Source organism: Olea europaea, chromosome 1 (assembly GCF_002742605.1).
Source record: "Olea europaea var. sylvestris chromosome 1, O_europaea_v1, whole genome shotgun sequence".
Classification (NCBI taxonomy): domain Eukaryota; kingdom Viridiplantae; phylum Streptophyta; class Magnoliopsida; order Lamiales; family Oleaceae; genus Olea; species Olea europaea.
This window is the reverse complement of record NC_036237.1, coordinates 30963020-30978162: the sequence shown is the minus strand read 5'-3', so window position 1 is coordinate 30978162 and position 15143 is coordinate 30963020. Positions and strand designations below refer to the sequence as shown.

The window sequence follows — 15143 nt, the reverse complement described above, 5'->3', positions numbered from 1 at the left end:
GAATTAAAATTAAAATTTTAATCAAAGTTAATAATTAATTTTAAATATATATTTTATACAATTCATAGCCTTTTAGTCATAAAATTTCATCAATATTTATCAAAATTTATTAAAATTTTAATTTTATTTCCGACCAAATAAGGTCTTAAATGAATATTTTATAACAGAGGTAGTGCATATAACATGAAAGAATCCAACAAAGATAAATTAAATTAAAATATAATCTCGTGTCAGGCACGTGACAGCCATCTTACCGAACCAAGCAATCCTACCCGCTAACCCAGCACCCAATTACCACTTTCTTCTTCTTCCTCCTCTTCCTCATCTCAATTATATCCTCCACTCACTTTCCCTCTCTAACAACAGAAAAAATCTTTCGATTTCCGACCAAATAAATCTTGTAAAACCCTAGCTCTCTCATTTTGCTAGGGAGAAATGACGACGTCGTTTGGAGGTTCCAACACTGCAATTCACAAAGACCCGAAGCTGCTTCGGGTTCCAACGAGTTTCAATGGCTTGAAAAGTGCTTACAGTTCGATTTTGCTTGGTAAACGCCTGCATGTCTTTCATTCTTTATCGGCTTCCTCTGCGGGACCAACCTCAATTATCAGAGCCGTTTCTACGGTACATAACATTTCTGTTTAAAAAAATACTACCATTTTTGTTCTAAATTTTTTTATATATTTTTTTTCAAATTCTTTTTGGATTTTCCTGAATTTTTGTTTTCCTTATGCAATTCGGAATTATAGATTTTAGGAGTATTTCATTTCTTGAAAATAGGAAAATAAGGAGCAAGAATAAAGTTGACTCTTTTGGTTACATGAAAAAGGTTCTTCTCTTTTCTGTTTTCTTTTGCTTCCTCTAATTATAAATTAGATAAGTTTGAGAATTTTCTGGAAAAAGCAGAAGGTGCAACCTTATTTTGTTGACGCATTTGCTCCAAAAATGAAGAAATTTAATGGAGAAATGCTGTCTGCACTGTGGCTGCGGGAATTCAGCTATCCTGGCTGTTAATGGATTCAGATGTGCGTCAATCTGGACCGTCCCACAGAGTGCAGCCAACATTCACCAATTAATGCTTTGTTTCAATTTCAGTCTGATGATAGATCTTTGAAAACTCGTGTTCTATCTGGGGCCCTCAATATTTTACACTCTCCTCTAATAGATTTCACAGAAAACAGCTAAATCCAATCTTGGTAATTAGAATAGCTTTTGTTGGATCAAGTGTAGCAGGGACACGGTGTAATTTTACTGAAAGCTTGCTTTTGTTGGATCAAATGTATTATTGGAAAATTGAATGGAGAAAAGAGAAAAATGAATTCTATTACTCCAGAATTTTTCATCTGTACATTACATTCAGTGATGTATAAATAGAAGATGAATTACATCAAGAAACTAACTAACTGTAACTACCAACTAACTAACTCCAAGCTACAACAAATGTTTGATGGACACGTGGACAAAGTAACAGATGGTTATATTCAAGCTGTTTCCGTAGTTGCATTTCTTGCGTGTCTTGATTCTGTTACTCCCCTTCAAGATGGAATGTGGGGATTGACCACAGTCATCTTGGACAAGAGTGAAATCAACGAAGAAGCAGGCAAGGCTTTTGTAAAAATATCAGCCAACTGATGATTGGAACGAATCGGTAATAATTTGACAAAACCATTTGCCACCTTATCCCGCGCAAAATGACAATCAATCTCAATGTGTTTAGTTTACTCATGAAAAATGGGATTCGAGGCAATGTGAATTGCTGCAAGATTATCACAGAACATGACAGTAGGATCCTTTTTGGTAATCTGAAAATCAAGAAGTAATTGAGAAATCCAAACCAATTCACTAGTGGCCGAGGCTAAAGCACGATACTCAGCTTCGGCTGAGGACTTAGAAACTGTAGTCTGCTTCTTAGCTTTCCAACAAATCATAGAATCACCAAGGAATATGCAAAAACCGGTGATAGACTTCCTCGTATCAAGACTAGTGCCCCAGTCCGCATCAGCAAATGCGTGCAACTGAAAGGAAGGATGGGCCGAGAACGAAATTCCTTGACCAGGACTCGCCTTGATGAATTGCAAAAGGTGATGAGCTGCATCCAGATGAGGCTTCCTGGGCTGAGACACAAATTGGCTTAACTTGTGGATAGCATAGGTGTTATCAGGCCTAGATATAGCGAGGTAAAGAAGACGACCGGTCAATCTGCGATACATAGAAGCATCAGGAACAAGATCACCTTCAAAAGAACTGAGTTTTAATTTTGGATCCATAGGTAACATAGCTGGTTTACATGCCAAAAATCCAGAGTCCTCAAGCAACTGTAGAGCATACTGTCTTTGTGATAAAAAAATACCCTTTTTAGAACATGCAATTTCCAACCCAAGAAAGTACTTCAGATTACCAAGATCTTTTAATTTGAACTGAGAATGTAAGAAACTTTTAATGGAGGTGATTTCTAGATGATTACATCTAGTGATGAGGATGCCATCTACATCGACCAAGAGAGCAATGAAGGAGTTACCAGAACCTTTGGTGAATAGTGAATAATTTGATTTGGACCGTGTGAATCCATGAGCAATAAGAGCATTGGAAAATTTAGAGAACCACTGCCTCGATGCCTGTTTAAGACCATAAATGGATTTGTGAAGTTTACAAACTATATTCTCCCCCTGAATTCTGGAACCAGCAAAGTTCCTATAGCCCAACGAAAAGTCCATATAGATTTCCTCAAATAAGTCTCCATTGAGAAAAGCGTTGTTAACGTCAAGTTGAGTGATGTGCCAATTCTTTATGGCTGCAATAGCTAAAAGAACCTTGACTGTAGTAGTTTGGCAACAGGTGAAAAAGTCTCAGTGAAGTCCAGACTCTCCTGCTGGGTATATCCCTTGGTAACTAAGCGTACTTTGTACCTATCTATGCTCCCATCAAATTTATATTTGATTTTATAAATCCATCTGCAACCAATTGTGTGTTTTCCATCAGGTAGTGGTGTGACAGACCAGGTATTTGTCATTTCCATTGCTTTCAGTTCAGCTAACATTGCAGCCTGCCAATGATCATATTTGACTACCTGGTGGTAATATTCAGGTTCATAGTTGGATGAGATATTTAGGAGAAAATGACGATGATTAGGAGAAAAGGCCTTATAGGAGAAGTATTTTGATAAAGAGTGAGGTGAAGGGGCAAGGGATTGTTTGCTGTTGGTTAGAAGATTGCAATGAAAGTCTAAGATATGATAGAGGCCTACTGATTCGAGATGATTTTGTGGAAACATTTTATGAGCAAGGACAACTAGGAGTGGGATATGAGACATTTTGTATCTCATTTGTGTTGCTTGTAGCATTATTTTGTTCATCATGATTATAGATTCTGGCATATGTATTCGTGTAGGAGTAGAAACAATATCAGAATTAGGAACTGACAACACAAGGTTAGGAAAGGGATCGATCATTTCAGGAGAATGAGAGATAGATTGAAAGGAAAAGATGCATTCATGGAAGACCACGTCTCTAGAAATGAAGAAATTTTTGGACAAGGTGTCATACACTTTATATCCCTTGATGCCAGGAGGATATCCTACAAATATACAGGCTCTTGCTCGATGATGAAATTTTGTTCGACTAGAAGGAAGAGTGGATGCGAAACATAGACTACCAAACACTCTAAATTGACGGTAATCAACAGGAGATTTGTATAATAGCGAAAAAGGACTTTGATTTTGCAAAATGGGGGATGGTGTTCTATTGATGAGAAAGGTTGCAGTTAGGATGCAGTCACTCCAAAATTGAATAGGAATATTTGCCTGGAAAAATAAAGATCTAGCCACATTGAGCAAATGGTGGTGTTTACGCTCAACTACTGAATTTTGCTCAGGCCTTTCGACATAAGAAAATTGATGGATGACTCCTTTAGAGTGAAAGAACTCAGTAAACTTCAATTCTGGGGCGTTATCTAATCTGAATTTCTTTATAGTTGTTTGAAATTGAGTTTCAATCAACTTAAAAAATCTGGGAATGAGGTGGCAAGCCTCTGATTTATGTTTCATGAGGTAAACCTAAGTAAAACGCGTACAATTATCTACCAAGGTAAGAAAATACTTATGTTCAGAATGAGATAGTACATGGTAAGGACCTCATGTATCACAATGTATCGAGTCAAAAGGATTGACAGACAAGTGATTATTTGATATGAAGGAGAGTCTTCTTGTTTTGCCAATGGACAGATAGTATATGGAGCTAAATTGTAGTTACTTTCCTTATCACTAGTCAAATGCAATTGATCTTTTAACAATGCTAATTTTTGGAATGACAAATGTCCTAACCTGTGATGCCAAGTATGTGCATTCACTTTATTTACAGCTCATGAAAAAAAAAACACAAACATCATTACAAGAGAGATTCCCTTCATTGACTTGTGAAGAAGATGGTGCACTTAATATGTATAGAACGGCAACTTGCTTAGCCCTGCCAATCATATTCTGGTGGTGCATATCTTGGATAACACAAGTATTAGTGGAGAATCTATCATCAATGTGAGTGTCCCTGGTCAGTGAACTGATGGACATCAAATTGAATTTAAATTGTGGTACGTATAACACATCTTCAAGTAACAGATCATGGCTAAACGTCACAGTCCCAATGAACTTAACAGAGATTCGCTTATGGTTTGACAAAGTGACATGAACGTTTTTAACTGGTTTCATAGTATGGAAGGCTGATTCACTGAAGCAGATATGACTGGTTGCCCCAGAATCCAATATCCAGTGCTTAGGTATTTTAACCATGTGTCAAGTGCAATGGAAAAGCATGTACTTGACACTTGATTGCAGTTTTCATCAATCCTTGAATTAGTCTTCGCAGAGGCCAGATGATTGCTCAACATACTCAACAGTTGCTGATATTGAGTTTGGTTTAAGGACTGCATGAGTTGTTCTGAATTGGATTCAGATGCTACTTGATTCACAGCAACTTGTCTTGATTGGTTTCCCACTTGATCATTGAATTTTTGCTTTATCTTATTACCTGGAGGATAGCCGTGTAATTTATAACATTTATCTACTGAATGTCCGGCTATTCCACAATAGGTACACATGGGTCTTTCCTTCCTTTGAAATTTGTTGTGCATTTGTCCTGAACCACCCTTCTTAGGATCGGTTTTAGTGTAGAACGCCATAGATTCTTCAGTAGCAGGATTACTGGTACTGGTGTTGACAGTTCTTTGGTGTTCCTCCTAAGAAACAAGTGAGAAAACTTTATTGATGGAAGGTATGGGATCCATCAATAGTAGCTGCCCCCTAACTTGAGCATAAGTATCATTCAGCCCCATTAAATACGACATGATGTATTCCATCTGATAATGTTCAGAGAGCTTCTTAGATCCACCACAGACACACCAACCGACATGTGGCCTTGATTGAGATTCATCAGTTCACACCTTAGCTGAAAAATTCGAGGCCCGTTTCTCTGCTGAAATCTTTCCTTCAGATCAATCCACATATCATGTGCTGATTCGGAGTAGATAACAGTTGCCAAAATCTCCTTCGATGCTAAATTGAGTATCCATGAGATGACCATAATATTGTTGCAGACCCAATTACTGAGCTGTTCGTCATTGTCTTCAGGTTTTGCCAATGACCCATCTATAATCCGAGTTTGTTCTTCACGGATAGGGCATTCACCATAGCTCTGCTCCATGAAGCATAGTTATCACTAGTGAGAGATTGTGACACAAGTACAAGCCCTAGATTGTCTGAGTGATGAATGTAGTAGGGACTAGATGCATCATCATTACCGGAATTATTCACTGATGATAGTGAATTATTGGTTGTACTGGTTGTTGATGCCATGTCAACCAGAGAAAGAAATTAAAACAATTGAATCAACCAAGACAGTTGAATTTCAAAGAAAACGTTGGCAGTAGAAGCACTTAGTGCTCTGATACCATATTGGAAAATTGAATGAAGAAAAGAGAAAAATGAATTCTATTACTCCAGAATTTTTCGTCTGTACATTAGATTCAGTGATGTATAAATAGAAGATGAATTACATTAAGAAACTAACTAACTGTAACTACCAACTAACTAACTCCAAGCTACAACAAATGTTCGATGGACACGTGGACAAAGTAACAGATGGTTATATTCCAGCTGTTTCCATAGTTTCATTTCTTGCGTGTCTTGATTCTGTTATGTGTCAGGGACAGGGTGTAAAGTATATTGCAAAGTTTTCTTCGTTCGACTTCCTAATGAAAAGTCAGAAGTATGCTTGGGCTTTCTTTTCTTTTTCATCTTGTGGGATAATCATGTCTGCATGTCAAATCAGCATGATTATATATTTAAATGCAATAGACACATTCTATTTCTAGTAATTTACACGATTTATTTGCAGCCAGTGAAGCCTGATACTTCTGTGGAGCCTAAACGCAGTAAGGTTGAAATCATCAAAGAGCATAGTAACTTTATAAGATATCCTCTCAATGAGGAATTATTAACAGAGGCTTCTAACATTAATGAAGCTGCTACACAATTAATAAAGTTCCATGGAAGCTATCAACAGTACAACAGAGATGAGCGTGGTGTGAAGTCTTACTCATTTATGCTGCGTACAAAGAATCCCTGTGGAAAGGTTTCAAATGAACTCTATTTGGTTATGGATGATTTAGCTGATCAATTTGGCATTGGAACACTTCGTTTGACAACAAGGCAAACGTTTCAACTCCATGGTGTTTTGAAGAAAGACCTTAAGACTGTGATGAGTTCTATCATCAAAAGTATGGGCTCAACTCTTGGTGCATGTGGTGATCTCAACAGAAATGTTCTTGCTCCAGCTGCCCCCTTTGCACGAAAAGATTATTTGTTTGCCCAAAAAACTGCTGAAGACATTGCTGCACTGTTAACTCCACAATCTGGTTTCTACTATGATATGTGGGTAGATGGAGAAAAAATTATGTCTGCTGAATCTCCTGAAGTAGTGAAGGCCCGTAATGATAATTCTCATGGTACAAATTTTCCTGATTCACCCGAGCCTATATATGGAACTCAGTTCTTGCCAAGAAAGTTCAAAATTGCAGTTACTGTGCCCACAGACAACTCAGTGGATATTTTCACGAATGATATTGGTGTGGTTGGTGTGTCGAATGCTGATGGGGAGCCTCAGGGTTTTAACATATATGTAATATGACTGTCTACTATTCCTTCAACTATTTTATTTTCTTCTATTGTTTCTTGAATCAGTAATCTATAGTTATCTTTTTAACTACTGCAGGTTGGTGGTGGCATGGGAAGAACACATAGGTTGGAAAGCACCTTCCCTCGTCTGGCAGAGCCATTGGGCTATGTCCCGAAAGAGGATATATTATATGCAGTGAAGGCTATTGTTGTTACACAAAGAGAAAACGGGAGAAGAGATGATCGCAAGTACAGCAGGATGAAATACTTAATTAGTTCCTGGGGGATTGAGAAGTTCAGAACTGTTGTTGAACAATACTATGGAAAGAAGTTTGAACCTTGTCAGGAGTTACCTGAGTGGGACTTTAAGAGCTACTTGGGATGGCACGAGCAGGTTAGTTCTATTATTTCGGATGTGCTGTCAAATTTTTATCGATCGAATTTCATGCAGTAGGAAATGTGTGGAAGATGATTAATGCAGTCAAAAACTTGTTAATTCGATTAAATATCAAGGACTTAATGCAAAACATAGAGAAAACTTGCAATATATTTTAGTGAATGCCAGAACAAATAAAACCTGTGTTGTGTTTTAAGGAGTGTACGGCCCTAACTTTTAAGTTTATGAAACCCTTGCATTGTTTAATTCTATTGTTTTGGATATGCAGTTAATTTTTGGCTTTTCATAGGTTTTTACTTTTTGATCTGTTGGTTTCAACACAATGTTTTACACAAATCTTTGACATTGCAATTTTTTGCTCCTGACTTCTCGCAGGGAGATGGGAGTTTATTCTGTGGACTCCATGTTGATAATGGCCGAGTTAAGGGAGCAACGAAAGCAACGCTAAGGGAAATTATTGAGAAATATAATTTGAATGTGCGAATTACACCAAACCAGAATATTATCTTGTGTGATATCCGCCGAGCATGGAAGCGCCCCATCACTACAGCTCTTGCTCAAGGTGGTCTGCTGGTAAGATGTCATAATTTAAGAATTATATTAGGCTATATAGGAATGGCTTAATTATGTAGCTTAGAAGTATGTTTCATGAGGAGTTAATTTGTCCCAAGTCCCAACTGACATTATTTCAGGTATGCCCTAGTTGTAACTTTTTTTGTTTTTGGTTTTTTGATTAAGAAAAACTGAGAGAAGAAATAAATTAAAATCAAAATTTCCCTAGGAAGATCTTACAAGGAAGAAGTGAAATCATGAGTGGAAGTGTTATTTGCTAATACGATTGATGAGTATAATAGCTAAAATATGTGGCGAACTTGATAATTTTATCAAAGATACATTTTGGAACCTTGTTGATATATAGATTCTGAGGTGAGTTTGTTGGTGAAGTTTATGCCAAGTTAGCAAAATATTGTGATATTTAATTACCTAGAAGAAATACTTCTTCTGTGTATGCCAGTTACCAGAGACTAGAAAGAAATATGGAGTGAGTTGATGAGTTTTTCTAACTCGTGGTTGTTCTGTCAGGGTACCGAGAAACTTCATGAGATGGTGGATAAATGGGAAGGAATACCACTGGCAGCATCACGTTATAACTTGAAGCTCTTTGCTGACAAGGAGACATATGAAGCCATGGATGCTCTTGCAAGACTCGAAGATAAGAGCGCCCATCAATTAGCTATGGAGGTAATCCGCAACTATGTTGCCTCCCAGCAAAACGGGAAGTGAACGAAGAACCATTAAAGTACTAATCAAGTAAGTGTTTTCTTTGCTGTTACTGGTCAGTAACTGCTGGAACAAGCGGAGGATTTGACATCAGTATAAAGCTTGTGAGTGTTTTCCTTATCTTCAATTTTCTTGAGACTAAACTACTGTTGTCCCTTTTTGCTGAAACTGAGTCCGTTTAAGAATATCCGAGATGTTTTTGGTTTTGTTCTCTATTCCTATCATCTGCAATTAAGAGAATTTTTGGACGATTGATCTTATTTGTTGAAATGTAAAGATTAATTGATCTGCTTAGAAGGTTTGTCATTTGTATATTTTTCTCTATTCTTGACATTGGCCATTAGGCTTCCTGGTTAGATATTTTAGGTTCTGTTTGGATTTTTAGATTTTAACGAAGATACTTGAAGGATTTCTTGGCTCCATCCGTAAGGAAATACGAGATAAATGAGTTTACAAATAAATTTAATAGAGATTTTAGAATTCACAGTTGTTTATTTTCAGATTTTACGACTTCTATTTTTATTTTTTGAATTTTATGCTCGTTACCTTTCACTCTTTCAAAGTGCAACTGTACAAGTTGTTAGACCCCAACACTCTCACATTGACCTAAGAGATATTTGGAAAGTGTTTACAAATTGTTTGAATTATAAATATCTCAGCTGCAGACACTTGTGGGCTGGCTATTCAGAGACTGCATAGGCCACCATCAATCGGTGAAAACTGATAAAAATGTTGTGGGATTATTATAGAGTAAGTCAAGAGTAAAATGACTGGTAAACTCAATCGATCTCGTTTAGTTCAACCTATTAACCACGTCTTTAATTTTCTCTATTGTTTCATACTGTATTTTAGTAATTACAATACATGGATTCTCGTTGGACAAGTAACAATTACTTCTCTCGAGAAAGACCATTTTGGGACACTCAAGATCTCATTGCACTTAATGTGGAAAACTAAATTAAAATTAAAATTAAAATTAGGTGATACTTGTAGGTTTTATAACGTTTTCAGATATTAAGAGTCCATTAAATGAACATCGGTATTAGTTGAAGTAATGATCCTCCCAGTTGAGACGATGAAAAATCATTTCACGTCTCAGATTGGAACTTTAGGCGGTTCTCAAAAAATAGATAGTGAAACACAAATTATCTCCAAAGTCGAGACTAAGAGGGATGTATAAATCAATGCTTCACTGTGATTACTAGTGCAAATAGAGATCCTGAATTTAAAAGCTTCATCTTCATAAAAATTGTGCATGCACGAGGGTTTTGATCAAAAAATAAAAGCGAGTTACATCTAAAGAAGTACGTTGGAAAATAAATTTAAATGAATGAATATTAGAGTACATGCTTAAACCACATTAGAGTGCACTAGCTACATAACTTGTATTGAAGTTTCTAAAGGGCTTTGGTTATGAAGAGACACTTGGTAAAATAGATAGTCGTTTACACGGGAATGGATTGTAAATGAGTAATCAAGTTTTATATATATACTAGTCGATATCACGTGCGTTGCACGATTATTGTATTTATTGTGTCTTTATTAGTGTGATGTAGAGATTTTAGTTTTCTTGGCATAATCCTAATATTGAATTAAATTTTTTGGCATGAATCTTCTCTGGCAGTTAGTAAAAATTAGATTTAAAATTGTACGAAATATTTATTTATCCCTGATTGATTGTAGTTAACATAATGGTTGAAATCTACATAAAAGGTCATTAATCATTCTATTCACATGTGGTTATCATGATGATTTGTGTAGCATACATATTCATGAGAGTATTATCTACTACAAGACTTGAGAAGTAAATAAATACGATATATAGCTAGATCTCACGTAATATTATCATGATGGTTAATAAATACATGTTATATAATTTTTTTCTTGATTAAAGATTTGTCAAATTGATTTTTATAGAAAGGGTGTCAATGAGACAACTTTCATAATGTATTAAAAAGAATAATGCACCAACATCATCCTAACTAACTAATATCAAATATCGACAAGATTAAAATGGAGCATCCATTGCACTAAGATACGATATTTCAAGACCCATAAGTCATTCATTATCATTTCAATGGTTGAAAATGATCCTCTTTTCAGTTCAAGTAAAAAATAATCATCGAGTGTCAAATACATATATCATTTTTCCATATAAAATATTTTGAAGACTTATTATTATTATTATTATTATTATTATTATTATTATTATTATTATTATTATTATTATTATTATTATTATTATGACGACGACGATGATGATTTGTTTTACATAAATCGACTCGTGAACAAGAATTCAACTGGTTAAATGTTGGATATGCAGGTTCACAACAAATTTCATTCTTCCACAATCATTTTATCATGAATTCTTTTGTAAAATAATCAACTGCCTTCAAAAACCCTTCAAGAGTTTCAATAATGTATAATTCTTCAACAGTAATAATGACATATCAAGATGTTGATATTTGTTTAGACACACATGGACACATATGTTCATTATTTTATCATATTTTTCTACAAATATTCATTAATACGATCATACTGTATAACTTGTATAAGTCGAAATTACAAAGTGACTCTATAATTCTCGAAAATTTAAACTATATTTTTGGGCATATAAATCCTTTAGAGATTTTATATAGATACTATTGTTAGACATGACATATAAGTAGGTCTAATCATATATATTACACATATATTAAAGTTTTATTCATAGTGTGCCTAACATCATATAGACTTGTTCATCCATTACATGTAAATTTATCTATTTATATAAATTTTAATAAAAATCATGTAAAGAGTCGTGCATAATATGTGAGGAGTCCCCGCACCAATTTCGTGCGGGGAAGTCCCCGCATGTACCTTGGCACACCAAAAGAATTGAAGAAGATAAGTTCAGATCCCTCTGTATACATATAATTATGTTCAACGCTTAGGAAGGAGCAGTGAAGAAGAGGAATGTTGATTTCTATCTGTTGACACATAAAAATTCAGCCCAAATCGAACAGCCCAAGGAGTGAAGCCCAATTGGAGGATCCCCAAATCAGATAGCCCAAAGAACGAAGCCCAATCGAACAAATCAAGATGAAGGCCCAAATAAGGAGGCCCAAGAACGCGGTAACGCCATCGCCCAAGTTTGCAAGTAGCCCAGAATCTAAGCGAATGGAGTGTCATACAGTCGTCCAGAGCTGTTACTCTATTCTCGCCCAAATCTTCAAGTCGCCCAAGGTCTTAACAAACATAAAGCGTCGTGGTTATTAAGAAGTGCAGTTATCAAAGCAGTTATTAAACCAGCCCTATCACGTTCCACGATTCAAGGAATTCAATTGAAAGCGGTTGAACGATGAAGAGTAAGGGCAGCAGTTAAAAAAGGCAGTTTTCATAAGAAGTTGGCCATTACGAAGAAAGTGGGCAGTTATAGGACGATCAAGCAGTTTTTAGAGCGGTTGATCACAAAGAGATCGTCCATGAAGTATAAAAGGGAGAAAGGATATAGAAGCAAAGGACTGAATCCAAAACTCTCGAACAGAGAATATGTAATTTTCATTTCCTTAGCTTAGACTTAAACACTTTTCTTTCAGTAACTCGTGTGCTTGCGCCCCTTGGGGGCACATTGTTTTTAATTTCTAATTGTAAAGTCATCGCCAATAAAAGAACACCCCTTTTTGGGACTTTGTCTCAAGAGGTTTGTCCCTTACACAATCGTCTGATCCTTTTTAATTGTTAGCGACTAACCTGCGCGAAATAATTTGGCACGCCCAGTGGGACAGTGGTGTTAGGTGTTGAAAGTACAAAATGTGAAATAATATGCCTCAGAGATCCGATAAGGAAGCAGCAAGTCAGGGAGGAATTCAGTCTGTGATCGAGCGATATGAGGAGCAACATGCCTCTCCACGAATAGATGGACAGAATCAGAGCAGTAACAGTCATTACGAACCAATGACGGAGTTGAGTCCTCGAACCATGCGTGCATTACTTGGAGAACTCACACAAGACGTCGTTGAACAGGTAAATCTTCGAAGTATTCATAATATGGAAAGATTTACCCAAAATGGGAATGTACACTATGACAACATGGCCAAACAACTAAAGACGTTGAACGAAACAATGAATAAGTTAGTAGGCCAAATATGTCAACCGGCTATACCTCTTACAAATCACTTTCAAACTAGGACAATTGTGGGACATAATCCCTCGGTCCTAAATCCGAATCAAGGGGTAGAACCGCTTTTTGGTCCCTCTACTTCAAACCAAGGGGGTACTACAGTGCCAAATCAAAACAATGGTAGTGGTATGCCTAACTTGGGGGGTAATCCAAACGTGAGAGATAATGTCCTAAACAATGGACAGAATATTCCACGTGTTAATGAGAGAATAGATGTTCAGGCTAATGGTAATGGCCCTAATCATGGTAATTTTGTTGCCAATCAAGGACCAAACATCAGGCCTCATACAAATCAACCGATTAATCAGCCTGTAGGAATTCCATATGATCCCAACGTCATGTTGAGGAACCAGATTATGGAAATCATACAGGATCATATGGCTTTTAGGGTGCTTCCTGTCATTAGACCGACATACACAAAGCCATATCCTGATTGGGTAGACCAAGCATATCTATGGCCTAGAGGGTACAAAGTGCCAGAATTCTCACTGTTTACCGGTTTAGGAGAGGTGTCTACTCTAGAACACATAGGGCGATTCACATTGCAAAGTGGTGATGTAACCGATTACCATAAAATGAGGCTTTTCCCTAGTTCGTTAACAGGAGTAACTTTCTCCTGATTCATCAACTTGCCAGCAAACTCTGTTCAAACATGGCAACAATTGGAACAGTTGTTTCACGCTCAGTTTTATAAAACTGAGTCTGAAGTCACTTTGGCTGATTTGGCGAATCTACGTCAAATGCCAAATGAATGGGTAGAAAGTTTTCTCCAAAGGTTCAAGACAGCAAGAAGCAAGTGTTTTGTACCTTTGCCCGAAAAAGAATTTGTTAAGATCGCTCAGGGCTGCTTGAGCTTTGATTTAAAAAAGAAGTTCCAGGACAAGGAATTTTCTGACCTTTTCCAGTTGAGTGCGAATGTGATTAGGTATGAGCGACTGATAAGAGAGGAAGAACAAATGAAAAATTCTAGTAAAGGGACTTATTACAAAGACCCAAATTTTGACATTCATACCATCGACGACGAGTCATACGATCAGGCCAAAATGTGTTTGGCCGAATTGGTCAAAGGGGATACATATACTTGTCCCATAATGGCTAAGCCTAGACCATCGGGCAAAGATGAGCCCATAAAAGATGGAAACATAAAGGCTAGAACGTTCTCGTTCGACGTGATCAAAGCTGACCTTATATTCGATAAATTATATAGGGATAAGTAGATAAAGTTGAGCGATAAGTACAAATTGCCAAACCCTGAACAAATTAAGGGTAAAAAATATTGTAAGTGGCATAATGCATTGTCACATTTGACTAACAATTGCTTGGTTTTTCGTCATGTATTGCAGGATGCCATTGAATCAGGGCGAATTACGTTCGATGATAAGAAAAAGATGGCAGTGGACGAGAATCCTTTCCCACAGCCACTTGGAGTAAACATGGTAACATCTGGATTCAAGAACAAGTTACCAAAATTCAAGTTGGTCGTAGATGATGGAGAAGAGGATCCTAAACCACATCCCAGCGTCTTTGAACGAATCAAGGGGAAAGAACCAAAAAAGGACGAAGACGTCCTGTGTGCAAGGTGTAAAAGAGAAGTGAATGGAAACACGGAGAAACCAGGGACATGGCAGCATCCTCATCGCCCTACCTTCTTCCCAAACATTCAGCCTGGTAGAGGGCGAGGTACATCGTTCTATAAGGGATTGCCTTTTGAGAGGCAGTTCAGGCCAGTAAATAATGGGAGAACATTCAGGCCGCAACCTCGCCGGCCAAATGTATGGCATTCATTCCAGTACAATGCAGGAAGGGCAATACCCTTTGATGAGATGACTAGGACCCAACAAAGGCGTTTCCAACGAAACTACGGACGGATGATGAGGCAGCAACAGGGAATGCCACATCCTAAAGCGCCTAAACTACTCAAGGTAGCAAATCAAAATGTCCTCAAAAATAGTGAAGAGACCGGTACAGATGAATCAATGAAGGAACTACCAGAAACTTCTTCTGGGAGATCAAGGTTTTAGCGAGACAAAAAGGATGAAGAAGATCCAGATCAGTCCCTTACTATCCAATTCGGTACGTTGCCTCCTGTCGTGGCCAATAATTACCTACTGGCCAATGAATTCAAGAATAAAGAAAAA

General features: G+C 37.0%; 1 protein-coding gene across 1 annotated transcript; it reads left to right on the top strand.

Annotated features, from left to right (window-relative positions):
* The first annotated feature begins 298 nt into the window (after positions 1 to 298).
* LOC111400909 (sulfite reductase 1 [ferredoxin], chloroplastic-like) lies at positions 299 to 8257 on the top strand. Its single transcript, XM_023028376.1, has 4 exons — positions 299 to 624; positions 6384 to 7166; positions 7260 to 7556; positions 7935 to 8257. The coding sequence occupies exons 1-4, from the start codon at positions 436 to 438 to the stop codon at positions 8181 to 8183; spliced, it is 1518 nt and encodes a 505-aa protein (XP_022884144.1). The 5' UTR covers positions 299 to 435; the 3' UTR covers positions 8184 to 8257.
* The last annotated feature ends 6886 nt before the right edge of the window (positions 8258 to 15143 follow it).

Coding starts and splice junctions, on each gene's coding strand:
- LOC111400909 (XM_023028376.1), top strand. CDS start 436: ATGACGACGTCGTTTGGAGGTTCCAACACTGCAATTCACAAAGACCCG. Junction 625..6,383: donor TTATCAGAGCCGTTTCTACG/GTACATAACATT, acceptor ATTTATTTGCAG/CCAGTGAAGCCTGATACTTC. Junction 7,557..7,934: donor ACTTGGGATGGCACGAGCAG/GTTAGTTCTATT, acceptor GACTTCTCGCAG/GGAGATGGGAGTTTATTCTG.